Genomic DNA, 26,892 nt, shown 5'->3' with positions numbered 1-26,892 from the left:
GCCTCACCTACCTCACAAGGAAGAGGAAGGGAAGGTTATTGTAAGCTGATTTGAGACTTTTTTGGGCAGTGAAAAGTGCGGTATAAAAACAACTTTCTTCTTCTTCTTCTTCTTCTTCTTCTTCTTCTTCTTCTTCTTCATCTTGGCTTTGTTTCATGCTATATATTGGCGGGAACATCAGTTAACAGAGTTGGGCAGAGGTGGAAAAAGGTGTGCACGTATGCACATGTGATGCTGACAACCCAAAACGGTGGCATGGGGGTGGGGAACAATTCAGAATTTCTACACTTGAAAATGGCAAGTTGAGGCCTGAGGTAAAATTAAAGTCGCTGTAGACCAGCATTTGGAAACTGAGGGGTAAGGGCAGAGAGACTTTGGGCCTCTGCCTGGAAGGCCTATTTTGGAAATGGTCAGAGTCTTGGAGACTTTGACGGGGAGGAAAAAATTTAGGAAAGAAGTGTTGTTGATCAGAGAATGCAGTGGCATCCTCTTGGTGGTGTCAGCCCCGGCTTGAGTAGGTGGCAAAGAAGGAAGGAGAGCGCTTCTGTGTGCGGCAGGGACAGGGGAAGTTTTCTGGGTTTGTACATCTGAGCCATGCTGGTGAGCAAACAGGATGGGGCCTGGGAGGAGACTTACTGGAAGGCCTTCTGGGGCCCTCCTCTGCTTTTCAGCAGGAAGAACTAGTCTGCAGGCTTCTCTGGAGGCCTGGGCCGCTTGGCATGTCTTGAAGAGGATCCCCAGAGCTCAACTTCCTCAATGGGAAGAGAATCCCCTTTGTCTGAGAATTGTGTCCCCTTTACTCCAAGGCCCCCAGGACACTTTTCCTGCCAGGTGTTTTTACAGCCAGGTGTTTTTACAGGTGTTCCTGCCAGGTGTTTTTACAGAGGGACCACCAGCTTCTGTCAGGCCATTAGAGGTCTGATTGGCTGTGCAGATTTCTTTTTTAATGTCGCTTTGGCAGCAGGTGCCACTACAGTGGAAGGATCCTCTCGGGTGACTGCAGGTAAGCTGAGGCAGCTGTTTTGTGGCTGGCCCTACCTCTCAGGTCAGCCTTCCAAAGGGGTCACCTCCCTCCCTCCCACACACACACACACAAAATTGCTGTGTTATGCAGAACTGTGGATTCTTTCCCTGTCCAGAGGCCATGGGAAGATCCCTATTGCAGTCAGCCCAGGTGATGTCCAAGAGTCCTGCTTCGTGATTTCTCTGGGGATCTTTTGAGCCTTGCAGTGCCAGGAGCTGGGCTGGCTCTGTGCCTCGCTATCTAGGCTCCCCGGCCTGCCTGTTCTTAGGGCAACGTCCTCTTCCTGTTAGCGTCTCTGCCAGTTTGCATCACCTCGGCTTGTTCTCGCTTTGCTCGCTTCCTGGGACCAGAGAGGATGGACTGGGGACCCTCCAATGTGTGACCCATTAAATGAGGGAGGGGGGATGCCGAAGGAAGGAGAGAGGCGAATGGAAAATGGGAACCAGGCAGCCTTGTTGGGCTGGTGTGGGGATGCCAACCTCCAGGTGGGAACTGGGGATCCCCCTGAATTGCAGCCCGTTTTCGGACTACAGAGATCGGCTCCCCTGCTCTTCGGCTGCCGAACTGCACAACCCTAGGCTCATTGGCATGGCGAGGTCCCTGCCCTCCCCAAACTCCATTAGGGGTGCCGGCCTCCAGTTGGGGCCTGGGATCCACTGGGATCGTCTCCCCTCTTCAGACTGCATAGATCAGTTCCCCTGGAGAAAAACAGACACCATGGGGGGGGGTCGTGCTGCAGTCCCTGTTCTCCTCAGGCCCCATCCCCAGATCTCCCAGAGTTTCCCGGCTGAATCTGACCACCCTGTGGGGGCCCTCGGCCTGCTAGGCTGGGGTGGTCTCAAAGTGGACTCTGACGGAGAGCGGCAGTTCCAGGCACAGCTGGCTTTGCAGGGGGCCATCGGTGGGGCCGGGCAGTGTCTGAGTTTACATTCTCCGAGGAGCACGTGATTTACACAGAAGGCATTTGGCCTCTCATTCGGTGGGATAGGCAGTGAGGAAGGGATGATTCATCGGCCGTGGACGCCTGGCAGGGGTATGCGCATTCTTAGGGGGAAACTGAGGCAAATTAGGCCTTATCTCCGCTGGGAAATTCTGTTTTCTTCCTCTGTCCACTAAGGCTCTGGCTGCTGTTGAGATTCATGAAGGTGGATTTTCAGAAGCTGCGGAAACAGGATCTCTTGACTGGATCACCCCCCTCTGACAGGAAGAAGTGAACGTTGGTAACGTGGACCCAGGCGCCCTTGTGTTGCAACTGTTTTTTTGCCCCTCTTCCCGCTTTGGTTTCTCCCCTGCTCCGTTCACCATGGTCTGGTGCTCCTGCTTTCTGTCAGAAGACGAGAAAACCGCGATTGCCATCGATAAAGAAATTAACCGGCTTCTCCAAGAGCAAAAGAAGCGCGAAAAACGGGAGCTGAAGTTACTTCTGCTGGGTGAGTGTTTTGTTCCTGAGCAACAAGAGACAGACCACAGTCAGGCTCAGCAGGAGGGAGAGCCGACCCAGGTCCAAGCCTCACCGTCTCTAGCAGGGGATGGTGGGAAAGGAGAGTTGACAACACTGGCCTGGATGGTGTAAGGTTGCCCAACTCCAGGTGGGGCCTGGAGAACCCCTGCAGTTACAACCGATCTTCACTTTTCCCAGAGAAAAGGGCTGCTTTGCAGGGTGGGCTAGATGGCAGGGGTAGTCAAACTGGCAGGGACTCATGGGAATTGTAGTCCATGGACATCTGGAGGGCCACAGTTTGACTACCGCTGCTATATGGCATTGTACCCTGCTGAGGTTTCTCCCTTCCCCAAACACCCCTCTCCCCAGGCTCCACCCTCACCCCAAATCTCCAGGTATCTTCCAATCTGAAGCTGGCAACCCTAGTTGGGGGAGACACAGTTTTCCTGGGCTGGTTCAGCCTTTTTCCCTGTTGTGATCAATCTGTCAAAATGTGCTCCGATTCCCCAGCCCTAAAGAGATAAGACTTGCATCAACCCGTCTTTCTTGGTCCTGGCCCAGTCTGGTGGAGCGCTCTGCCTGAGGAGATCAGGGCCCTGCAGAGTCTTCGGCAGTTCCGGAGGGCCTGCCAAATAAATGGAGCGGTTCCACTAGGCCTAGGGCTGTGGCCTGGAAGACGCTGGCCTCCCTGCCTGAGGACCCCCCACCCCTGAAGGCCTTCAAAGCTCTGGCCAACCTCAGAAAGTTGTCATATTAGGAGGGAGCAATTTTACTGTTCTAATGTTAAATGTGTGCGATTGTTTTTAAGGTCAGTTGTTACCCGCCTTGAGCCAACCAGAGAAGGAAGGGATAGACATCTTTTATTTATTATTATCATAACCCCGCAAGAATAGCTTGACAGACGGCTGCCTCCCTTTTCCTATCAGATCTCTGCGATTTCTATCAGCTGTGTCCTGTGGTTAGCCTCAGCAAACTGTAAACTGCTCTCTCAAAATCTTAAAACAAGGGAGGAGAGAGGGAGTGTGTCAATGGGCAAATGTAATTGTTTAGAAACAACAACAACTGTGTTACCCATTGTGCCACAAAAATACTGTTACCCCTCCACTCTGTTTAACGTACAACATTACCACATTTGGGTTGAAAAGCCAAAAAGAAAAGTGAAGTAGCAGCTCCATAATGGGGGTCTCCCCATAATTTTCTCTTTCCTTTAGTGTGATGGTGGAGGGTACTAATTTGATGAAGGAAGCAAAAGAAGGGAAGTAGCAGATAGTCTACCCCAGGGGTCCCCAATCTTTTGGCACATGGGGGCCCAATCTTTTGGCATATGGGGGCCGCATTATTTATTTATTGTATTTCTATACCGCCCTCCCTGAAGGCTCAGGGCGGTTTACAGGAAACAACAAAATAGTACAGGTAACATAATTCAAGTAACAGTAAGGTGGTAACAAAACGATAACAACATTTACATAATAACAATAACAACAATAACATTAAAGGAAGGTGAAACTGCAGCTGCAAGAGCCTTAGCTCAACTCGTACTGAGACCCAGGGGTTGGGTAGATTTGTTTAGTCATGGTAGGAGGGGAGGGCTTGGGGGCCAATTGGAAGCAATGGACAGGTCGACCTCAACCAAATGCCTGGCAGAGGAGCTCCCCTTTGCAGGCCCTGCAGAACTGTTTAGGTTCTGTCAGGGCCCTGATCTCCTCCAGGAGCTCGTTCCACCAGGTGGGGGCCAGGATGGAGAAAGCTCTGCCCCTGGTGGAGGTCAAGCAGGCTTCCTTGGGGCCAGGGACCACCAGGAGGTTGGAGGAGGTAGAGCGCAAGGCTCTTTGAGGGGTGTAGGCGGAGAGGCGGTCCCTCAGGTATACTGGGCCCAGACCGCGTATGGCCTTGAAGGTGATGACCAAAACCTTAAGCCTGATCCGGAATTAGCGAGCCCAGTGCCTAAAGAGGGCCACATCTTAAACCAAAATGTAACAAAATTCTTAACCTTCTTATTTAGATCAAAAGTAAACATTCAAAGGTAAATGAAGAAATGTTAACTATAATGTAATCCATTTTGGAACAATATTTTACTGTGGAATCCTTTTATTTAGCTACACATGTTTATCTAGGCTGTATGATTTTTGTGGCAAAAGCAAGCATGGCCAGAAGTCAGAGCAACCGGCTCTTGTTGTGGAAGGAAGAGTGCTTTTGCTTGCAGCAGCAATCACACCAGTAACATTGGAAGCCACTTGCCTTGATGGGTGGAGCCTCTAGAAATGTGCAGTATGCAAAACACTGTATGCTTTTTTTGGCAGCCTTTTACAGTGCTTTTCCTACTTTTTTTGTAAATGCAGACCTGACATCTCCTGAACCCATTCACACGGTGACTTTACCTTCCTTATATACATACATAGCTTCAAAATGGTAATTCATGAAGAGGGGGAGTTAAAAAGCTGAGTGGGATGGGTGCCTGAGCTTTGCTGGCTAGCAAAGCACCTAGAATGGCCAAAATGCTATTATGAGATCAAAAGGAGGCTGACAGAAGGAACCAGGGAGGCCATAGAATAATAGAATCATAGAATAATAGAGTTGGAAGGGACCTCATGGATCATCTAGTCCAACCCCCTGCACCATGCAGTACACTCACAGCCCAATTGCTCATCCACTGTCACCTGCCACCCCCTTAAGCCTTCACAGAATCAGCCTCTCCGTCAGATCGCTTTCTAGCCTCTGTTTAAAAATCTCCAAAGATGGAGAACCCACCACCTCCCGAGGAAGCCTGTTCCACTGAGGAACCACTCTGACTGTCAGGAACTTCTTCCGGATGTTTAGACGGAATTTCTTTTGAATTGATTTCATCCCATTGCCCTGAGGTTGATAGCAGAAGACAAGCAGGTTGGAGGGCTGCACAGAAAGAGGTTGGAGGCTGCATGCAACCTGCGGGCCTCAGCTTATTATTATTATTATTATTATTATTATTATTATTATTATTATTATTATTATTATTATTATTATTATTATTATTATTATTATTATTATTTAATTTTTAGACCGCCCTTCTCCCAATAGGTCTCAGGGCGGTTTACAACATAAATAGTTAAAACACAATAAAATCCCCATAAAAACCCCAATTAAAAGTTACATATAACATATCACATAACATATAGCGGCGGTGGTCACAATTGGGGACTCCTGCCGTACTCTTTTCCTCTGATGAAGTTTCTCCATATTTTTATCCTACTAGGATTATTAGTAGTTTTTTTTGGGGTGGGGGGTGTAATCAGATAAACCACTCATCGTTAATCCCTTTCCATGTACACCCTCTTAACCACCACCCCCATAGTATTTTCACCTAAAGGAAAAGTTATTGGGACAGTAGCTTACAGGCATTTTAAATGGTGTTTTCTGCACACACACCGGTAAGAGGAAAGAAAATTTGGCTTGGGAAATGTTTCAATGAACTTAAGGTATGTTCAGATGGAATTTGCAATGATGCTCAATAGTAGAGAACTCAAACTCAAATTTAGGCTCAAACTGAAGAAAGTAGGGAAAAGCACTAGGCCACTCAGGTATGAACTAAATCATATCCCTAACGAATACACAGTAGAGGTGACAAATAGATTTAAGGAATTAGATCCGATAGACAGAGTGCCTGAAGAACTATGGACGGAGGTTCGCAACATTGTACAGGAGGTAGCAACTAAAACCATCCCAAAGAAAAAGAAATGCAAGAGAGCAAAATGGCTTTCTGAGGAAGCTTTACAAATAGCTGAGGAGAGAAGGGAAGTGAAAGGCAAGGGAGAAAGAGAAAGATACACCCAACCGAATGCTGAATTCCAGAGAATAGCTAAAAGAGATAAGAATGCCTTCTTAAATGAACGGTGCAAACAAATAGAAGGAAACAATAGAATAGGGAGGACTAGAGATCGCTTCAAAGAAATTGGAGATATGAAGAGAACATTTCATGCAAAGATTGGTATGGTAAAGGACCAAAATGGTAAGGACCTAACAGAAGCAGAAGAGATTTTAAAAAGGTGGCAAAATTATACAGAAGAATTATACAAGAGTGAGCTTAACATCCCTGATAACCACGAGGGGGTAGTCACTGGCCTGGAGCCAGACATCCTGGAATGTGAAGTCAAATGGGCCTTAGGAAGTCTGAGCAACAATAAAGGTAGTGAAGGTGACAGCATTCCAGTTGAACTATTCAAAATCTTAAAAGATGATGGAGTAAAAGTGCTACATATGCCAGCAAATTTGGAAAACTCAACAGTGGTCACAGGATTGGAAAAGGTCAGTTTACATTCCAATCCCAAAGAAGGGCAATACCAAAGAATGTTCAAATTATCGCACCATTGCACTAATTTCTCATGCTAGCAAAGTTATGCTCAAAATCCTACAAGCTAGGCTGTGGACTGAGAACTTCCAGAAGTACAGGCAGGATTTCGAAGAGGCAGAGGAACTAGAGATCAAATTGCCAACATACGCTGGATCATGGAGAAAGCTAGGGAGTTCCAGAAGAACGCTTACTTCTGCTTCATTGACTATGCTAAAGCCTTTGATTGTGTGGAGCACAACAAATTGTGGCAAGTTCTTAAAGAGATGGGAATACCAGAGCATCTTATGTCTCTTGAGGAAACCTATATGCAGGTCAAGAAGCAACAGGGGCATGGAATCACTGATTGGTTCAAAATTGAGAAAGGAGTTCGGCAAGGCTGTATACTGTCGCCTTGCCTATTTAACTAGCTCAACTAGAAATGTTCTGCTCCTTGGAGCACATTTCCTCTCTGCCTTCCCTCCACAACAGTTAGTCAGTTAGACATTTAGGACTCTCTCTCTCTCTCTCCTCTCTTTTTTACAAAGTTGTTCCTCTCCTCAGCAAAACTATTCTTTATGAAAAGTATTGAGGAATCCAGGCAACTCCAACCTAATCACTACAGCCTTTATTAACAAAGCAAACTCTCTACAACAACTGGCAACTCTTACACAGAAGACACTCCCTTATATAGCCTAATTTCCTGCCCAAACATCTGGCTCGCGGGAACAATGCAATAACCAATCAACCTTTCAATACTCGTATAATAACGACACAGCATACATTGTACTACTCCCCCTTTATTCCATGTAGCCCTGGAGATACCAAGGCTGGTGACTTACCCAATCTGAGCAATGCACCCTGGCTGGGGCCAGCACCACAGACCCTGGAGGTGGTTTCTCAGCTGCTCCCAGGGCGTTCCTCGGGGCCCCAGTTGCCTGCACTGCCACTCCCTCCCCCCAACACGAGAAAGGGAGGCCCTGGAACCAGTGCGGCAGGCACTGCCTCCAAGGCCACATCCGGAAATGGCAGAGATGTGTCCGGAAGTGCCCAGTGTGGGAGGGGTCCACATGGTGGTGAAACAAACATCCATTGGGGGTCATCACTCTGTAAGGCACAGGCCCAGTAGCTACAGGCACTCCTGCCAGAAGCCAGGGCATGTGTATGCGGAAGACATGAAGCCAGTGTGGTGTCACAGCCCCCGCTCTGCCAGTAACTTCTCTGTTCACCACCTTTACCTTGGGGGCAGTAACACTTGGCATCTAGACCACCTTGCAGGCTTGCTGTGAGAATAAAATGGGGGAAGGGAGAGCCGTGTATGGTGCTAGGGCTGCCAGTTCTGGGTTGGAAAACACCTCGAGATTTTGGGGGTAGATCTTGGAGAGGGTGGAATTTGGGGGGGGGGGGTTGAAGGGGCCTCGGTGGGGTCAATTGTCATACAGTCCACCCTTCCAGGCAGTCATTTTCTCCAGGGGAGCTGATCTCTGTCAGCTGCCCTGGAGGTCAGTTGTAAAAAGGAGTGGATCTCCTGGGCTTACCTGGAGGTTGGCAACCCTACATTGTGCACTGAGCTCCTTGGAAGAATGGTGGGGTGAAAATACGATGGCCAGCAGGCAAGGCTAGGGGAGTGGCTGTCCTGTCCACACTCTGATCAGTTCGTCCAGGTCATTTTCACTTTAGCAACCCCGCCCTGTGTGGTCTTCAAGCATCAGCTTGGACAGATCCTTATCCTGGATGCTTGAGTTGGATTGAGCAGGGAATTGGGGAAAGTTAAAAATGTTTTGGATAAGGCATCCTCTGTACAGGCAGACGAGCACAGCAAGTATCAGAGAGCCAGTTTGGTGTAGTGGTTAGGAGTGCGGACTTCTAATCTGGCATGCCGGGTTCGATTCTGCGCTCCCCCACATGCAGCCAGCTGGGTGACCTTGGGCTCGCCATGGCACTGATAACCCTGTTCTGACCAAGCAGGAATACCAGGGCTCTCTCAGCCTCACCCACCCCACAGGGTGTCTGTTGTGGGGAGAGGAAAGGGAAGGCGACTGGAAGCCGCTTTGAGCCTCCTTCGGGTAGGGAAAAGCGGCATATAAGAACCAACTCTTCTTCTTCTTCTTCTTCTTCTTCTTCTTCTTCTTCTTCTTCTTCTTCTTCTTCTTCTTCTTCTTCTTCTTCTTCTGAGAATGGGGACTTTCCCCCACACAATCGGGGTTCCCTGGAACTAGTCTGTGTATTTTCCTGTGTGATTCCCATCAGGTACTGGAGAGAGCGGGAAAAGCACCTTCATCAAGCAAATGCGGATAATCCATGGCGTGGGCTTCTCAGAGGAGGACCGGAAAGGGTTTTCAAAGGTCGTGTATCAGAACATCTTCTCGTGCATCCAGGCTATGATCAAAGCCATGGAGACACTCCAGATCTCTTTTGCTAAGTCAGAGAATGTGGTAAGTTGGGACAGTTTGCATTAAAACCAAAAGGGCCCCTAGCCCAACATCCTGGCCCTCCGGCCAACCGTTTTGTGTATGTGAAAAGGGAGTTTTCCTGCATTCCTCTTACCCTTGGAAAGATCATTCTCAGGGCTGTGGCACCCATGTGAACAAATAGCGGTGCATGTTTTCCTCTAGACTGGACTATGATAATGCTCTCTACTGGAAGCATGTTTAGAAGCTGCAGGTAGTGCAGAATGCTGTGGCTGGGCTGCAAGCTGGGACCAGCTATTCAGAGCATGCAATACTGCAGCAATTGTGCTTTTTATCTGTTTAGGAGTCCAATTCAAGGTGTGGTTTTTGACCATTCAAGCCTCTATGTGACACCCAGAAATCTCCCAGAATTACAGCTGATTGGGCCCTCCGAGTTTTTATCCCGGACAGAGATCTGTTCCCTTGAAGAAAATGGCTGCTATGGAGGGTGGGATACAGGAAATTCACAACTACCTGCCCACCACAGTGACCCCAATTCCATGCCCAGATGTTGCCTCCCCCAAAACCAGTGGTGCCTACTGCTGGGCTTTTGAACAGGGATCTGATTTAGTATAAAGCAGGCTCATATGTACAAACCAGGCCTTTTCTTAGTGCTGAACAATGTCAGGGGAATGGATGTGGGTTGGTTAGGCATTCCAAAGTTGAGGTGCCATAACTAAAGGCCCCACCATCATAAACCGCCTTAGAGTCCCTCCTCCAAAGAAGCCATCTCCACCAGGGCAACACCTCTCTAAACTGGAAAACAGCTGTAATACTGGGAGATTTACAGGTGCCACCAATCCCATCCATGGCAGTGAGGGACCCTGAACTGGACGGAACTTGTGACTCTAAACTTCCATGGGGCTGGGTGAGTGAGGCCCCTGCCCTGCCCTCCGCCAGCATGGCCACGGCTGATGCCACCACCACTCTCTCCCACCCGGCCTGAGCCACCACCAGAGCCAGAGTCTTGTGGCCGCCGCTCGGTTGTTTCCTCGCCACTGGTGAGACCAGCCAAAGGGAAGGAGGGAGGGGGCTCAGCTGGGCCCAAGCCACCACCTCTGCCCCATGACCTTTGGGCCAGGATGGCCCCCTTCCCCAATGCAGCACCCGCCCCTCCCCCCTGGGTTGCCCCACAAAACACCCGCGGCCATCGCAGAGGGGAGGGGAGGCATACACGCCCGGTTCCGATGTCTCTCCTGGCCCCTGATCGCTGCACACAGGTCACCCTGCTCGGCCCCACTGCCCCCAGCCTCCCCCAGCCAGTGCCGAATTCTGGGAGCGAAGCGGCCTCTGGGGAGCAGGCAGTGTGGTGACCCTTTCTCCCCGCCCCCAGTGTGGGATGCTCTGCCGTTCCTGAGGCCTGGCCCAGTGGCTGCTCCAAACCTTCCCTCCTTTGGGCCTGGCGAGATCTGTTTCTCTACCCTGGTGAATTTACCCTCTTTCTCTCCTAGAGAAATGCTCAACTCCTCATGGGAGTGGATGCTTACAAAGTAACCATGCTGGAGCCGCAACACGTGAAGATGCTAAAAACCCTGTGGAAGGACGCCGGGATCCAGACTTGCTATCGGAGGCGTAGAGAATACCACTTGCTGGATTCTTCTTTTTAGTAAGTTTTCTATTGTTTCTACTCTTGGAAAGTGCAGACCCGCCCTGGAGATGTCAAACTAGTGTAGCCTAATAGCTAAGGAACTCTTTCAACACCCCCCCCCAGTCAATGGTGTCCCACTTTATCATTGTTAAAATCTGGTCACCAGGAATGGAAGAAGCCACAGATTCAAATGTTGCCGCAGTCCAAAACACTAAAAGTTATTACAAAAGCAAGTTTACTTTCCTTTAAGGATGAATCCTCTACCTGCAAAGTATGGTTAATAATTCTTGCTTATCTTACAGAGCTATTGTAAGGATTAATGTAAGAACATAAAAAGAGGTCTGACGGATCAGATCAATGGTCCACCTAGTCCAGCATGCCATTTCCCCCAGTAGCCAACCAGTCTGGAATGCCAACAACAAGGCAGAAAAGTCTTCATAAGAACATAGAATCATAGAGTGGGAAGGGGCCACACAGGCCCTCTAGTCCCACCCCCTGCTCAGTGCAGGATCAGCCCAAAGCATCCAGGAGAAGGATCTGTCCACCTGCTGATTGAAGATGGCAGTGAGGGGGAGCTCACCACCACTTGGGGCAGCCCATTCCATGGCTGAACTGCGCAGACTATGACCCCCTTCCTCGATATTTAGCTGGTCCCGTTCAACATATAGTTTGAAGCCATTACTGAAGATCCTTATCTTTTGCTGTCAACAGGAACCTTTCCCTGCCCTACTCCAAGAGACAAACTTTCAGATACAAGAGAGCCATTAGGTCCCTCCTCTTCTCCAGGCTGAACATTCCCAAGTCCCTCAGCCTTTCCTCATAGGGCTTGGTCCCCAGGCCCTGGATCAGCCTTGTCTCTGTCCTCTACCACACAGCACTCCTGGGTCAGGCCAGTGATCCATCTAGTCCAGCATCCCATCTCACACACTGGCCAACCATTTCCTCTGGAAGGCCAACAACAGGTCAGAGAGGCTGAGGACTTCCTAAGAACCTCAGAAGAACGCTGCTGGATCAGACCAGTGATGGTCCATCTAGTCCAGCATCCTCCCTCACACAGTGGTCAACCAGTTCCTCTGGAGGGCTAATAACAGGGTAGTGAGGCCAAGGCCTTCCTAAGAACCTCAGAAGAGCCCTGCTGGATCAGACCAGTGAGGGTCCATCTAGTCTAGCATCCTCCCTCACACAGTGGTCAACCAGTTCCTCTGACAGGCCAATAACAGGGCAGAGAGGCCTAGGCCTTCCTAAGAACCTCAGAAGAGCCCTGCTGGATCAGACCAGTGAGGGTCCATCTAGTCCAGCATCCTCCCTCACACAGTGGTCAACCAGTTCCTCTGGAGGGCTAATAACAGGGTAGTGAGGCCAAGGCCTTCCTAAGATCCTCAGAAGAGCCCTGCTGGATCAGACCAGTGAGGGTCCATCTAGTCTAGCATCCTCCCTCACACAGTGATCAACCAGTTCCTCTGACAGGCCAATAACAGGGCAGAGAGGCCTAGGCCTTCCTAAGAACCTCAGAAGAGCCCTGCTGGATCAGACCAGTGGGGGTCCATCCAGCATCCTGTCTCAACACTGTGGCCAATCCAGCTCCTCTGGAGGGGTAATCACAGGGCAGAGAGGGTGAGGGTTGGTTTCCCCTATGTTGCCTCCTGGCATTTGGAGCCTGATGTTGAATGCCCCTGATAAAATGGTCAATTTTAAATCACCTTTACTGTATTTTATATTTTACTGAGTGCTGGTCTTAAATGTTGTGAACTACCCTGAATGTGCTAGCAGTGAGTATGGGGGCAAGTAACTGAATAATATATATATATTTTAAAAGCCCATTCTCCATGCATCTGCCTTATACCATTTTAAAGCTATATGGCCATCAATACATTCCCTGACAGTGAATTCTACCTTTCAATCACTCTTTGTATTTCCTTTTGTCCACCCTGAACTTACTGCCCATCAGCTCCACTGGATGCCCTTGAGTTCTAGTCTTGTGGGAGAGGGAGACAAAGTTCTCCTTATCAACTCTCTCCTACCTAGGTGCTGGCAGTTTCGGGCTGGAACGGCCAAAGCGCCCAGCCCTACTCCACCCTGTGTGTAATTTTATAAACCTCTATCATGCCTCCCCCGAGTTATCTTTTTTCAAAACAATAGATCCAGACACTTCAGCCTTTCCTTATTGCTGCCTTAGCTTCTTTTCCAGAATTGTGGGGCAAATTCTAGGTCTGGGTCCCCTGAAGACATCTTTGGGATTCTGACACAGGGTTGTGGTCAAAACCATAACGATGGTGGCTGCAGAAGGTGGAGCCAACCACCAAATGTCGGAGAGGGACATAATGCACAGCAATGTATATAAGCTGTTTAACATGATACCCTGGCAGCTGCGTTCTGGACCAGTTGCAGTTTTCAGATCAAAGTCGAAGGCAGGCCTGCATAGAGCGAGTTGCAGAAGTCCAGTCTAGAGGTGGCTTATTTTCCATGGCTAAGTAGGGCTCTAGTAGTTTGGCTTGGCAATTGGTAGAATGCCAGCCATGCTACCGTCGCGATCAGAGACTCCACTGAGAGAGAGGCATAAAGAATCACCCCCACGTTCCTGGCGGAGTGGGCCACTGATAGCTGCACTCCATCCAGGGTGGGTAGGCGCGCTTCCTTGCTTGGGTGCTTCTTGCTCAGCCACAGGACCTCCGTCTTTGAAGGGTTGAGCTTCAGACGATTCTGCTTGATCCATTTCATCACTGCTTCCAGGCAGCTGGCTAATGCTTCTGGAGGAGAATCAGGGCAGCCATCCATCAGGAGGAGGAACTGGGTGTCATCTGCATATTGGTGGCAACCCAACCCAAAGCTCTGCACCAGTTGAGCAAGCGGGCGCATAAAGATATTGAATAGAATTGGAGAGAGAATTGTCCCTTGAGGGACTCCACATGCCAGATGGTGATGGCTTGATGTGTTCTCTCCTAGGCAGGGTCTGCACTTACTTTCTTTATTCCATTGTCAATCCTGTTGAATTCAGATCGCTTTGAACTCGGGTCTTCCTCTCCCCCCCCATTGAAACAGGAAAGTCTTCTGCACGGGGTTAGGGTAGTTCAGAATGGGGGGGGGGGGAGCCAAGCCTCTTTCTTTCTTTTCTTGAAGGGGGGGAATAGGAACCAAGCAGGGAGCCCCTTTCTTTTCTTGGAGGGGGTGGGGGAGAGGATTGAAAAAGGCAGAGAAGGGAGAAAAAATCCAGGACCGACAGAAGTTGAGAGAAATTAGGGGCTTCTCCTTTAAGGCAAGCGTGTCACATGACCAGGTGTAGCCTATCAGAGGTTCTCGGAGCTTTCTTTCCCAATCTGGATATTGAGGATTAACAGCACTCTGAGATATCACACAATAAAGGTAGGGTCACTCCGGATCAATCCTTCTTGCTGCAGAAGGAAAATTAAAATCTGCCAAAATCCAAATGTAAATATCATTCTGTGTAGAGGGCAGGGACTGAATCGATCTGGGGTTGGAATAAAAGCTCCATGCAGTTTACACCCTTTGTCCGCGATCCCAGAGGCTCATTGGGGTCATCAGGCACTATGTCATTCACAGGGACCACGCTGGCTGGAAGGGCCATAAGCTTTTATTCTCGGTTTTATTCTCGGTTCTATGTGTTTTGCAGTTTCCTGTCCAACCTGGACCGGATTGGGGCGACAGGATACATTCCCAGCGCTCAAGACATTCTGAGAACCCGCGTGCCAACCACGGGCATAAATGAGTATTGCTTTCTGATACAAAAGGTAACATTAAGGTGAGCGTTGTTTATAAAAAGGACGGCATCAAGTCAGTCCAGGCCCATCTCAGGGTGGAGCACAGCATGTTCAGCTTGCCTGCCTGCTTGCCCTTTAAATAGAGCACCTTGCATGAAGAAAACCAGAATTTTCATTTGCTGTATTTACAACTTGGCAAGACTCTGCCATTAATCACTAACTTTACATTTTTATTGCCCCAATGTTTTTTTTAATGACAATTGAACCCAAAGGACTTCTTTTCTAGCAAAGAATGACCATACTGCATATTTGTACTTATGGTGCTGTTTACTAATTTGCTACTAATTTACTTTGTTTATTTATTTATTTTCTTAGATTTCTCCTTATTTCTGTACTCTTAAGATCCCTGTTCCATTGTCTGAGCAAGTGTCCATGCACACGAAAGCTCATGCCTTGAATAAATCTTTGTTGGTCTTAAAAGTGCCATTGGACTCAAATTTTATTTGTATATGTACACGGTTACATGTCTTGTCAAACTGGACTCTCTTATCAGGCCAATAAAAGTCTTACGTATGTATGAGGAAAACTAGCTCTTTTCCAAAGTGTACTAATGTTCTGCATACATGGCATTTTCTGAAAAATATCTAAGAGTATTCAAATTTGCTTCCTTTCCCTGCGACTGCCATAGAGATAGAAGTGATTTCCAAGGTCAGCTAGTCCAACCCCCTGCACCATGCAGGAACTCAGAACTATCTGCCCACCCACAGTGACCCCAGTTTCATGCCCAAGTGATCTCTCCACCAAAAATCTCCTGGCCTGGAGGAAATTTATGTACCATTCTACAGTGACAATCAGTAATTCTCTGGGTGTGGAAGAAAGTGCCACAAGATTCTGTGAAGGTTCAAGGGAGTGGCAGGTTACTGTGGACAAGTAATATGGTTGTGAGTGTCCTGCATAGTGCAGGGGTTGGACTAGACGACCCAGGAGGTCCCTTCCAACTCTATGATTCTATGATTCTAAGACAAACACAGACACAACCCCTTCTGCCCACCCACTCACCATCTGCCTAAGTTCATAAAATCAGCATTTCTGTCAGGTGACTATCTAGCCTCTGCTTAAAAATTTCCAAGGAAGGAGACCCACCTCCTCCTGAGGAAGCCTGTTCCACTGAGGAACTGCTCAGTCAGGAACTTCTTCCGGATGTTTAGATGAAAATTCTTTTGAATTAACTTCATCACATTGTTCTGGTCCGTCCCTTTGGGGCAACAGAAAATAACTCTCCTCCTCCTTCTATATGTGATTTGTAATAATCTATAGGTAATTTTCCCCAAAATGCCATAGATTTTGCCCAAGACTATCTCATATGATTTTCTCAAATGTGAACTTTCAGGTTTATCCATACAGAAGATTCTCTCTGGACTCTCTCGTTCTAGAGGTGGAAGAAAGACAGGAGGAACAAAGAGTTGTGGTGGATCAATATGGGCAGGGGAATAAAGAAAATAAAGGGGAATTAAAGGATTTCTGGGTACAAAGGGCATAAAATTGACCTGTGTCATTAAAATACCTTTGTTGCAAATTCAAGTAGGTGAGTGAAGGAGAAATATGAATTCCTGTTTATAAAAGTTGTTTTTAGAACTGCTGCAGCATTGTGGCTAGAGAGGGTGTGAACCAGGAAGTCCCAGCGCAGATATTAACTTACGATGTGATCTTAAACCGAGGGCAGGGCAGCTCATATACAGAATGGGGCAAGCAGTGTTTTACAAAGCCCCTGTTAGATGGGTTGCCAACTCCAGGGAGAGTAATTCCTGGAGCCATGAAGGCATGGAGCCTGGGGAGAACGAGATTTGGTAAGGGAGGGACCTCAGCAGCGATGCCACAGAGCTCACCCTCTGAAAATGGCATTTCCTCTGTGGAAACCCATCTCTGTAGGGCGATTGGTTGTAATTCTGGGAGTTCTCCAGGCTCCACCTGGAGGCTGTAGATCTGGCTTTCACAAACAGGGTTTCTGGATGGCCCTGGAAGGGTTTCCCATGTGGCTGGGAGTTAATGAATTTGTATATATTTTTAAAAATTGTTAAATATTTATTGGATGATATGACCATATATGCTCATGTCTCCCCCTCCCATAATGGCCAATTATGTGCTTGGAGGGGGTGGGATGGGGAGGAGCCTGGGTGGGCATCTACACCGCTAGCATCTACACAGAGAGCCAGTTTGGTGTAGTGGTTAGGAGTGTGGACTTCTAATCTGCCATGCTGGGTTCGATTCTGCACTCCCCCCACATGCAGCCAGCTGGGTAGCCTTGGGCTCGCCACGGCACTGATAAAGCTGTTCTGACCGAGCAGTGATATCAGGGCTCTCTCAGCCTCACCCACCTCACAAGGTGTCTTCTCCTTCTCCTTCTCCTTCTCCTTCTCCTTCTCCTCCCCCCCAACCAAAAGCCTGAAGAATGTTTCAGGGGGTTTCTCAACAGTAAAGAGTTGAGAATGGCTGCACTAGATATTTTTTCAAGGGAGACAATTGTCTCTTTTAGTATCAAGTTACTTTTGTAAGCACGCTGTGAAGACCGTTTAAGTTATTTTGTTACTTTCTCAGGAAAACTATTGTCATCATTAAGGTGAAGTGACTTTTTCAAGTATTTTGCGACAATCGTTATATACTCAAGAATATATATACACTAGCCAAAAAGCCCATTGCACGCAAAAATGCAGTGGGCGCTAGCAGCCCCCAGGAGTGAGAATGGGTATGGGGGGGGGAGACTACCTTTTCGGCTGGCGAGCGGCTGGAGTCTTGGTCTTTAGGCGAGCGGCTGGCGAGCGGCTGGAGTTCTGCTTTTTCGTTGGCGGCGTCTCCTGAGGGTCCTGGCGCAGCGAGGCGAAGGACGGCAGGGGAGAGCGGTCCTTCCCGGCCGGAGCGTCTGCTCGGAATCAGGAGACTTCCACGGGGGCCGCAGGGGCTTAGTTATCCCCAACTCCCGACAGCTCTGTTCAGCCGCTCCAAGTGGGCGACCTCCGTGCTGGTCGTGGGCCGACGGGGCGACTGCCGGAGGCTCCCTTGGGCGTCAGGCCGGGAGCAACTGCGAGCTGCGCTGCGCGCGGCTCGCAGTTGCTGGGGCTGGGAATCAGAGGGACTAATCGGCAGGCGCTTCGCGCCTGCCAATTGGTCCCTCTGATTGTCTGTCCTGAGGAAGGGTCCAATTCGGACGCTTCCTCATCACGGACACATCCCGCCTCAGAACGGCTTAACCATTTATTTAGTCCATGGTGCCCGCGGCGCCACAGGCGGTTTAAAGATGGTTACTAAGTTAAGAAGCTTAACCTGAATACCAAATGTAGATTAGTTAGATCTATCATATTTCCAGTAGCCACTCGTGGCTGTGAAAGTTGGATGGAAATATTGGAACAGAGAAGAATCGATTCATTTGCACTCTGGTGTTGGAGAACGCTTCTGCGGGGTTCGTGGAACAGCAAAAGTCACAGCCAAAGAAATGCTACAGTGCATCAAGCCTGGTCTATCACTGGCAGGCAAAATCACAAAACTCCAGCTCACTAACTTTGGCCACATCATGCGATCCAACTCAATGGAGAGAGCAATTATTCTTGGATTGGTCAGTTGAAAAAGGAAACCAGGCCAATAAAGGCCATGGTGGTTGGATGTGATTGGAGTGGACACCAACCAGAACGTTGCACAGCTGAGGGAGGCGACATAGGATCAGGGATCGCGACAGCTGTGTCATGGGATCACCAAGAGTCAGACTCGACTGAATGTTTGATAACAACATATGTGCACTGTCTACACATGCACTATCTAGCTAAGATTTCCAGAAAAATGTACTACAGTGCATAAAGTCACATATCGCTGGGAGGCAAAATCACAAAACTCCGACTCACTTACTTTGGCTGTATAATCCATTCTGTGGGATTGCCACAACAGCAAAGGCATATTGTGAATTCACATTGTTTGAATGTCCTGTGTTGTTTACTAGCCATTATCATGATGTAATACAGCTTGGAGAGAGGTTGGAACTCCTGTCTGTTGGAAGGACGCCCTGCTCTTTGCGTACGGAGAAACAGCTAAAGTTAGGGCAGGGCATGGAGATTTCCCAGATTTGCAACCCCAGAGTAGATAAATCATTTGCTATGTGTTTTTTTAGCCATGTTGGTCTGAAGCCATAGGACAAAGTTTGAGTCCAGTGGCGCGTTTAAGGTGCCTCTACCCAGAATTAAAATTTGTTGGTCTTAAAGGTGCCCCTGGACCCCAGCTTTGTTCCATTTTTAGTTTTATTGTATCTCTCTTTGTATTTTTCTATTTGTACAGTATTGTGTCTGTGTTAATCACACTGAGCCAATAACTGATATAACCTTCACAATTTGCAGTATACAATAAATTAAGCCTGGTTTGCTGTAGAAAAATTTGAAGGTTTGTCTAAGGCAAGGATAGTCAAACTGCGGCCCTCCAGATGTCCATGGACATCGCTGGCATGGGCTCATGGGAATTGTAGTCCATGGACATCTGGAGGGACGCAGTTTGACTACCCCTGGTCTAAAGCCTAACTTGTTCGTTTAAAATATATCTCCTCTGCCTCATTGCACATGCTTTCCCTCATTGTGGTTTGCAAAATGAAGAAAAAGAAAAAAAAGGCACAATGAATTGAAAAACCAACCAGAATGCTTGATAAAGGGATTAGTGGATATGACTGGGATAAATAGAAATGACCCGTTCTCCTAAAACAGGCAATAATTAAGCTGAATGTGCCTGGAACTCAAAATATAGCAATGAAAAGCCTGGGTAAATCTGTCTGGGCGGAGCATATCATAACCAAGAGACCTCTTTTGAGAAGGTCCTGATAGCAAGCACTGAATAATCAGCCCTGGGTAGGTTCCTGTGGAAATTGGCAATCATTCAGGCTACACTCAAAGACAGTGTAACTTCTAAGTCATTTGGAATTCAAAATCTAGTTTCTTGTTCTTTGGTTCTTGCTCAGTTTTGCTGTTTTTTGGGCTCCCCCTCCCCCCAGATTTATTGATGGGGTCCAGCCCTTAACGCCAGTTGCATGAGAGGGGTCAGTATACCAACATAACTTCATACCTTTTCTGTGCAGGATAGTAGATGTCGGTGGGCAGAAGTCAGAACGGCGGAAGTGGATCCACTGTTTCGAAAACGTGATTGCCTTAATCTACCTGGCTTCCCTGAGTGAATATGACCAGTGTCTGGAGGAGAATGCCTGTGAGGTAAGGAGATGTCGTCATACCTGGGGACTGTATGTGGCTTTCAGGTATTGCACGAAACCCTGGCTTACTTTGACCAGGATCAATTTGTGGAACTGGGATTCTGCTCACCAGTCATCGTTTAGACTCTGGTTGGCCTCCTCAAATGCCAGTTTCATCTCCTTCTCCACTAAGATCCTGCATCACAGGAGGGGTGATGATTGGGGAATGAGCCCCATTCGTGCATCAGAAAGAAGTAGAGGAAAGACTAAATGGGCTAGGTTGCGTCAACATTATGACCATTCCTTATGGAAACCTCTTTGCTGCTACAAATAGGCTGATTATGCATGACAGTGGCCGTTCCGGGCTGCTGCTGGGTCCTTGTGGTGGAGCCCCGGTGCTTCCTGAGTACACACGGGGGACAGAATCCCCTGGCGCACATGGACTGCCCTGAAATAGTGCATGTGCACGCAAAATGCCGGGGCTGGAAGAGTCCCCCCTGCTCTAGTTTGGATGCCAAATCAAAGGAAAAGCTCTACATGCAAGCAGCCTTAGCTAACTGAACTTCAACCCAGATCTCAGACCTTGCCTTGACACACCTGAACTAACAGTAGATTCTGGTGAGGAAGCCATGCTGGTCTGAGGCAGCAAAACGAAGATTGAGTCTGGGGGCCCCTTTGGGACCAACAAAAGTTTTATTCAGTGTAGAAGCTTTCATGGGCAAGCACACTTCTTCAGATATAATGAAACAGAATTTCCTCCACCATACCTATAGGTAGAGAAAGAGCAGTGTGTGTGTGTTAATTGCCAGGAAGGTTTAGCTAGAGTTCAGCTGCATCATGAGCTGGGCTATTAGCGCTGAAAGGGGGTCGAGGCAGTTAGCAGAATCTTGTGAATGGCCCTCAGTCCGCATACTAATACAGAAGTTTGAGTTCAGCTCTTGGTGCAAACAAAAACTGAGATCTCTATTTTCATTAACCCTACCTATATGGACCATTTAAGGAAAGCTGTTTCAAATGTAAATGAAGGAGTGTACAACTGCACATCTTAATATCTCAGTTCTTATTTGCACCTAGAGTTGAACATGTTGACCTGGGGCAAGATTCAGCACCTCTGCCTTTAATCTGATCTATCGAAATCAGAACCTTTGACAAAACAGAGCCAATACTTATTACTGGATTCTTCCTGCAATTCAAGCTGCTTTGAGATGCACAGAAGTTAGTAAGAAAAAACATCTTCGGCAAAGTGGTTCTTTTGAGGAAGAAGCAAGAAATACACCTGTGAGTGCCAGATGCAAAAAAAACAATATGCCTCTCAGTTCCAATCATCGTCTCCTTCCTCTCAAAGCAGGGCCTATTCTGCACACAATAGATAATGCACTTTCAATGCACTTTAGAAGTAGATTATCCTGTTCTGCACAGGAAAATCCAGCTGCTAAAGCACATTGAAAGTGCATTATCCTCTGTGTGCAGATTAGGCCCAGGTCTGTGAGACAGAGAGAGTGAGAGCTCTTAGAGTTCTGCAAGTTTTGTCTCTTCTTATTTAATGTTGTCGTGTCCTAGTTATTTGAAAGTGAGTGTGTGCGCCCACCATTGCATACTGCATCGTGTACTTTATCATGAACCATGGATCTTCACGCAATTGGCCAGTTTTGGTTTAATTTCTGTGCAAGAACCCTTGCATCATTTTATGGTTGGGGGTCACCACAACATGAGGAACTGTATTAAAGGGTTGCGGCATTAGGAAGGTTGAGAACCACTGCTTTAATGTCTGTTACCTAATGAGCTATTACTATTCTATTCATGCATGGTAGCAGCCATGTAATATTTGGGGCTTTCCCGCACATTGGGCATTATAGTAGAAAGCCTGCTGTACGGCAAAGCGTAAGAAATAATGGCAACTCACTGGCACTCCACACCTCTCGAGCTGTCTCGAATGTTTCTGGGCGCTTTTTGCACGTCTTGCACTCCTCACTCACTGCCGGAAACGCAAGAAGAGAGAGCAAGGCGCTTTAGTCTTGTTTCACTTTGGCCTGCCTACCACTGTCACCAACCAATCCCCTCCCGGCATGGCTGATTGAGATATGAACTTACGGCGACTGCCAATTTTTTAAAAATAGACATTTGTCTAAACGCCTATCCGAATCTTGATAGAGGCACAGACAATCTCAGCCGAGGCTCGTGTCCACCTATTCGTTGTTCCAGCAGGTTCTCCATTTTCAAAAAGAACTTCCCATCCCAGGAAGGGGGGAGGGGGAGGCGGGTGCAAGGGAGGCGGATTGGAGGCGGAGGTAGCGCTTCTTCACCTCCATACGTATCTTGTGCTGCTGGCCTGCTGGTTGTCCACCAGGGGATAGCGCTTTTTAGGTTGGTGAATCCACTTCTTGGGATTCACCAACCCGTGCTTTAAAATGGCAGATGTAGCAAGCAGTTTGCTGGCCAGACGAAAGGAGGTTGGGAACGTCATGTGGAGTGGCCGGAATTATAACATCTTCAGATAGTCAGCATGACGCTAAATTTAGGGCATGTAGAAAAGCCCTTGGTTTTGTTCAGTGTCACATGGTGGGTCCAGATGGCATCTTTGTCCAGGGGTCCACGGTGGCTCTCAGCAGCCCTGACTGCTGAATGAAACACACAAAGAATTATGCAGGAGGTAGAACGTATTCTCTGTGCTTACAAAGAGAATACTGTTTTAGGATGAATTTAAGCCCCTGAATTTAATTCTTTTTAAGTTTTCAGGTTTTTTGTGCAAATCTAGTAGGGGGATAAGTCTACAGGAAAATCTGTTTGAGTTCAGTGTCAGTAGATTTAGATATCTACAGATAGCTGATGATTACAACAAATGTCTCTCTGTCCCACTAACATTATTCATCCTGTCCGTTATGCTTCCCCTTCCTGTGTAGAACCGGATGCAAGAGAGTCTTGACCTCTTCCGAACAATCCTGGAGCTTCCCTGGTTCCAATACACCTCCATCATCCTCTTCCTCAACAAAACAGACATTTTGGAGGAGAAGATCACAAGCTCTGATCTGGCTAGTTATTTTCCCGGGTTCCAAGGTAGTGCACACCATCACGGGCACAGATTGGCGAGTCCCACTCCCAATTCAAGGAGGACTGCAGGGCTCATTCCTGCCCCACTCGGGCCATTGTTCAAAAGCTCAGATCTCAGACTGCCCCATAGAACCATCGTTCGCTCCACTGGAGACTTCCCCATAGCTATATAAGTGCACTTTTATACCTGCTGGAGAACGCACTTTCAATCCACTTCCAATGCATTTTTGTGATTGTTTGCATGTGGATTTTAGAATGATAGAACCACAGAGTTGGAAGGGGTCCTACAGGCCATCTAGTTCAACTCCCTGTTCAATGCAGGATCGGACTAAAAAAGCAATGCAGGATCGGACTAAAGTATCTTTCCAGTGATGTCATAGGTGATTTCAATGACCCAGATATCTGTTGGAAGACCAACTCTGCTAAAATGAAACATCCAATAGGTCCTTGTCTTGCTGACAACTTTATTTTGCAGAAGGCGAAGTGGGCAACTAGGAGGCCTGCAATTTTAGACTTGATTCTTGCCAATAAAGAGCCTCTTGTGGCACAGAGTGGTAAGGCAGCCGTCTGAAAGCTTTGCCCATGAGGCTGGGAGTTCAATCCCAGCAGCCGGCTCAAGGTCGACTCAGCCTTCCATCCTTCCGAGGTTGGTAAAATGAGTACCCAGCTTGCTGGGGGGGTAAACGGTAATGACTGGGGAAGGCACTGGCAAACCACCCTGTATTGAGTCTGCCATGAAAACGCTGGAGGGCGTCACCCCAAGGGTCAGACATGACTTGGTGCTTGCACAGGGGATACCTTTACCTTTACCTTGCTAATAGGGAGGTGACAGTTATAATTGTATTACTGTGTGATGGTCTTTATTGCTCAGACTCAGACCAAAAAAAGGCAGGAGGCCTGATGGGATGTGGGACCGCCCACTCTCCTAACAAAAATGCAAAACTCGTGCTGTCATTGGAGTCCTGACCAATGACAGGAGAAAACAACAGATGCAGAATGCCCGGCACAAAGTTGGAGGCTACATTTAGAATCCGATGCAGTGAAATCAACCTGGCAAATCATAACAAACCTTTCTCTATGGAGGCCAAATATCAACAAGAACCTGTTTTACTTTTAGTGCGGAATACCCAGATAGTGACTTCTGTCTGCTCTGTTTCCAGGCCCTAAGCGAGATGCTCAAGCAGCCAAGGAATTCATTCTAGAGATGTACACAGATGTCTACCAACGCTTCTCAACTCCGAGCCACAGTTCCAGTGTGCAGCTTTCCAAGGACGTCCTCGGGCCCAGGATCCTGTACCCTCACTACACCTGTGCCACAGACACACAGAATATCTGCACCGTTTTTGAGGACATCAAGGATGTAGTCTTGGCCAGCTACCTGGAGGAATTCAATCTGTCCTAAAGGGCCGGCGGTGAGGGACTTTGCTGTGGAAGGAGTCCACAGCGACTTTGCCCATGGCCAAAGAGGCAGGTAGGATACAGGAGTGGTACTGAAATGTTCCCAGTGCTGCTGACTTCCCCAATATCTGCTCCTCTTGAGAATCCCTGCGATGGGAGGGAGACCCGCGGACAGAGAAACGCTGCAAAGGGCTGAGATCCTATTAGCCCCAGAACCTGTTTTCTTCATTCCGGCATCACTGAGCAAGGCGCTAAAGACCTGTGCACAATGACATTTCTTTGCCACAATTGGCTTGCTGTGAGATGATAATAAACTGTGAATTGGCCGACCACATCCTTTGCCACCTGCCGCCTAAGCGGTTTTGGGGCTTCTTTGACTGCTTGTCATACCTGGCTGCATGCTATGACCGGCAGAATGGACTGCAGGCTCCCTCAATGATCCGTGACTTCCTTTCCCTCTGGACACTTTCTTATCTGCTGGGCTCTGACCCGTCCAATCATTGGCACTTAAGATGCTTGGATTCCTGCACATGCTCTATGAAAGAAAGCTGGGGCAACCCGTGAAATGTTCCAAGCATGTTTCTACAAGTGTTTGCCTTACATAGAAGTGTCTGACTTCTTGGTTAATTCTTGGGTGTCAGGATGCAAGCCTGCAGCAGTGCTTGAACTGATGGTCAGAAGGATTTTTTTTTTTGGGGGGGGGGAGGAGTGGAGTATTCAGCTTATGTATCATCCCTCAGCTGTGCTTAAAGTTTGAGTAAGGACAGCCCAGAGAGAGCCTCCTCCTCACATCAATAAATTGGAGCATGGCAGCTAAGGATCAGTTGGAGCCTGAAGTGTGCATGCACACAAAAGCCCACAACAGGGGTAGTCAAACTGCGGCCCTCCAGATGTCCATGGACTACAATTCCCAGAAGCCCCTGCCAGCATTTGCTGGCAGGGGCTTCTGGGAACTGTAGTCCATGGACATCTGGAGGGCCGCAGTTTGACTACCCCTGGCCCACAACAATGTTGACTGATTCCGCACAGAGGCGTAAAATGCGCATCACCTCATGCTTGCAAACGCGCAGTAGGAAACCACTTGTTTGCATGCTTCCTGATGGGAGAACTCTCCCGTGTTATCCCGCTGCCTCATCGTGGCTTTTCCCTTCCCAGTGAGGTTGCGGAGAAGCCTAAAACATGGACAACCCAAACTACAAACCCTGTTCCTTAGGTTATCAATCAACACAAGCCACCAATCCCTTCACAGCAGTTGTTTTGGGACTCAAACTTCCATCCTCCCACCCAAGTCCCAAAATAAATTTAAAAAAAAATACCCTTCCACATTGCTATGGGGACATGCCACTACAGTAAAACTTTTGTTTTAAATAATTTTTTCACTTCCACATAGCTACAGGATCACGTAACAACAATAAAATATTTTATTAGATCCCTTTTTGGGATACTTTGTATAATGATCTCTCTTTATGTTCAGATAGATTTGTGATAGGCTGGCGATGGTAACTGGACCCCGATGATTGTGTGTTCACTATAAAGATTTAAAACACGGAGCATGGATGCCAAGCTGATTGGGAGATGGCTGCTTCATGACACACCTCCCCCCTTCTTTCCCCGTTCATACCCCGTTGCCAGAAAAAACAAGCAGGAATGTGTTTTAGCTGCCCGATCCCAATATTACTGAGCACAATAAAGAGAACATTTGATTTGTATTGAGGGCATGTCCGATTACAGTCCTCTAGCAAAGTGGTCTGAGCCATTAAAAAAAATTCTGATCTGGAAATGGAGAGGGGAGGGCAGGTTGATGGTGGGCAAAATGCTACCGAGACTGTCGCTTGTTTCTCCCCTCAGATGAGCTTGCCCCTGATTGCTTCCCGATTTGCAGTGTAACAATACATCGTGGAGCAAATCAGGCAAAAACTCAGGGCCATTTCGCACGGGGATCTTTGTTGCAAATTGGTCACTGAATGAAAAATCGCCATTTAAAATAGTGGAATTCGTCGTTTTGCACACCTGGCTTTGTAGTGGAATCAGTTGCGTTTTTTAGCGTTTCCCACAGGCTTCCGGTCTCGGCAGAAATCGCTAGAAAGGAAGCGCTATTGCCAAGCTCGTCCCGCCCCTGGCCGTCAAGCAGCCAATGGGCAGCCGTTAGCATGCTCCCAAACAGCCCCTTTCCCTTTAAGGAAGGTTTAAAAAAAAAAAAAAACAGACCCATTGCAACGAATCTGGGTAGATTCGTTGCAATGGAGAGACCCATCCAGCTGCCTAATGTGAGCTGTCGTTTGATCGTATGATCGTTACCACGCTGCCTCGAGTGATAAAAAAAAAATCCCCCCCCCTCACGGGCCCGATTTTCGGCTGAATTAATGTGTAAAAAATAAAGGGACTTTATTTCAGCAAACGGGCTTTTATGTGGTTTGTGCTTAGTGACTAAAGGTGAAGGACTGAAGCCAGGGAAGCCTCTAAATAGAAAGAGGCTCGCCGGTGCGTTTATCCCCGCTCGCTCGGAGAAAAAAAAATGGCGATCGCTTCGCCGGAAGTTTGGAGGACAGGCTCAGGAGGAGGGACTTTGAAGAAACCGCAACAATGTTAACGCACAGGTCTTTATCGCTATTGTTGCAGATTGGTTGCAGGAGTGTATCGCTTTCCGGAGGGTGAATCCACTTTTTGGGATTCCCCTGAAAGCGCTAAAATGAAGCGCTTTTTGCTGATCGGTTTCAG

The 26,892-nt window shown here is 48.0% G+C and overlaps 1 protein-coding gene across 1 annotated transcript; it reads left to right on the top strand.

The window, feature by feature from the left end:
• Positions 1-1,966: 1,966 nt before the first annotated feature.
• On the top strand, positions 1,967-24,748 carry LOC143835044 (guanine nucleotide-binding protein subunit alpha-15-like). Its single transcript, XM_077332131.1, has 7 exons — positions 1,967-2,454; positions 9,016-9,200; positions 10,667-10,821; positions 14,432-14,560; positions 19,621-19,750; positions 22,629-22,782; positions 23,937-24,748. Exons 1-7 carry the CDS (start codon positions 2,328-2,330, stop codon positions 24,176-24,178), a joined length of 1,122 nt encoding a protein of 373 aa, XP_077188246.1. The 5' UTR covers positions 1,967-2,327; the 3' UTR covers positions 24,179-24,748.
• Positions 24,749-26,892: the final 2,144 nt, after the last annotated feature.

This window comes from Paroedura picta, chromosome 4 (genome assembly GCF_049243985.1).
Source record: "Paroedura picta isolate Pp20150507F chromosome 4, Ppicta_v3.0, whole genome shotgun sequence".
NCBI classification, from domain to species: Eukaryota; Metazoa; Chordata; class Lepidosauria; order Squamata; family Gekkonidae; genus Paroedura; species Paroedura picta.
The sequence above is the reverse complement of the archived record's forward strand: the minus strand, read 5'-3'. Positions and strand labels throughout refer to the sequence as shown.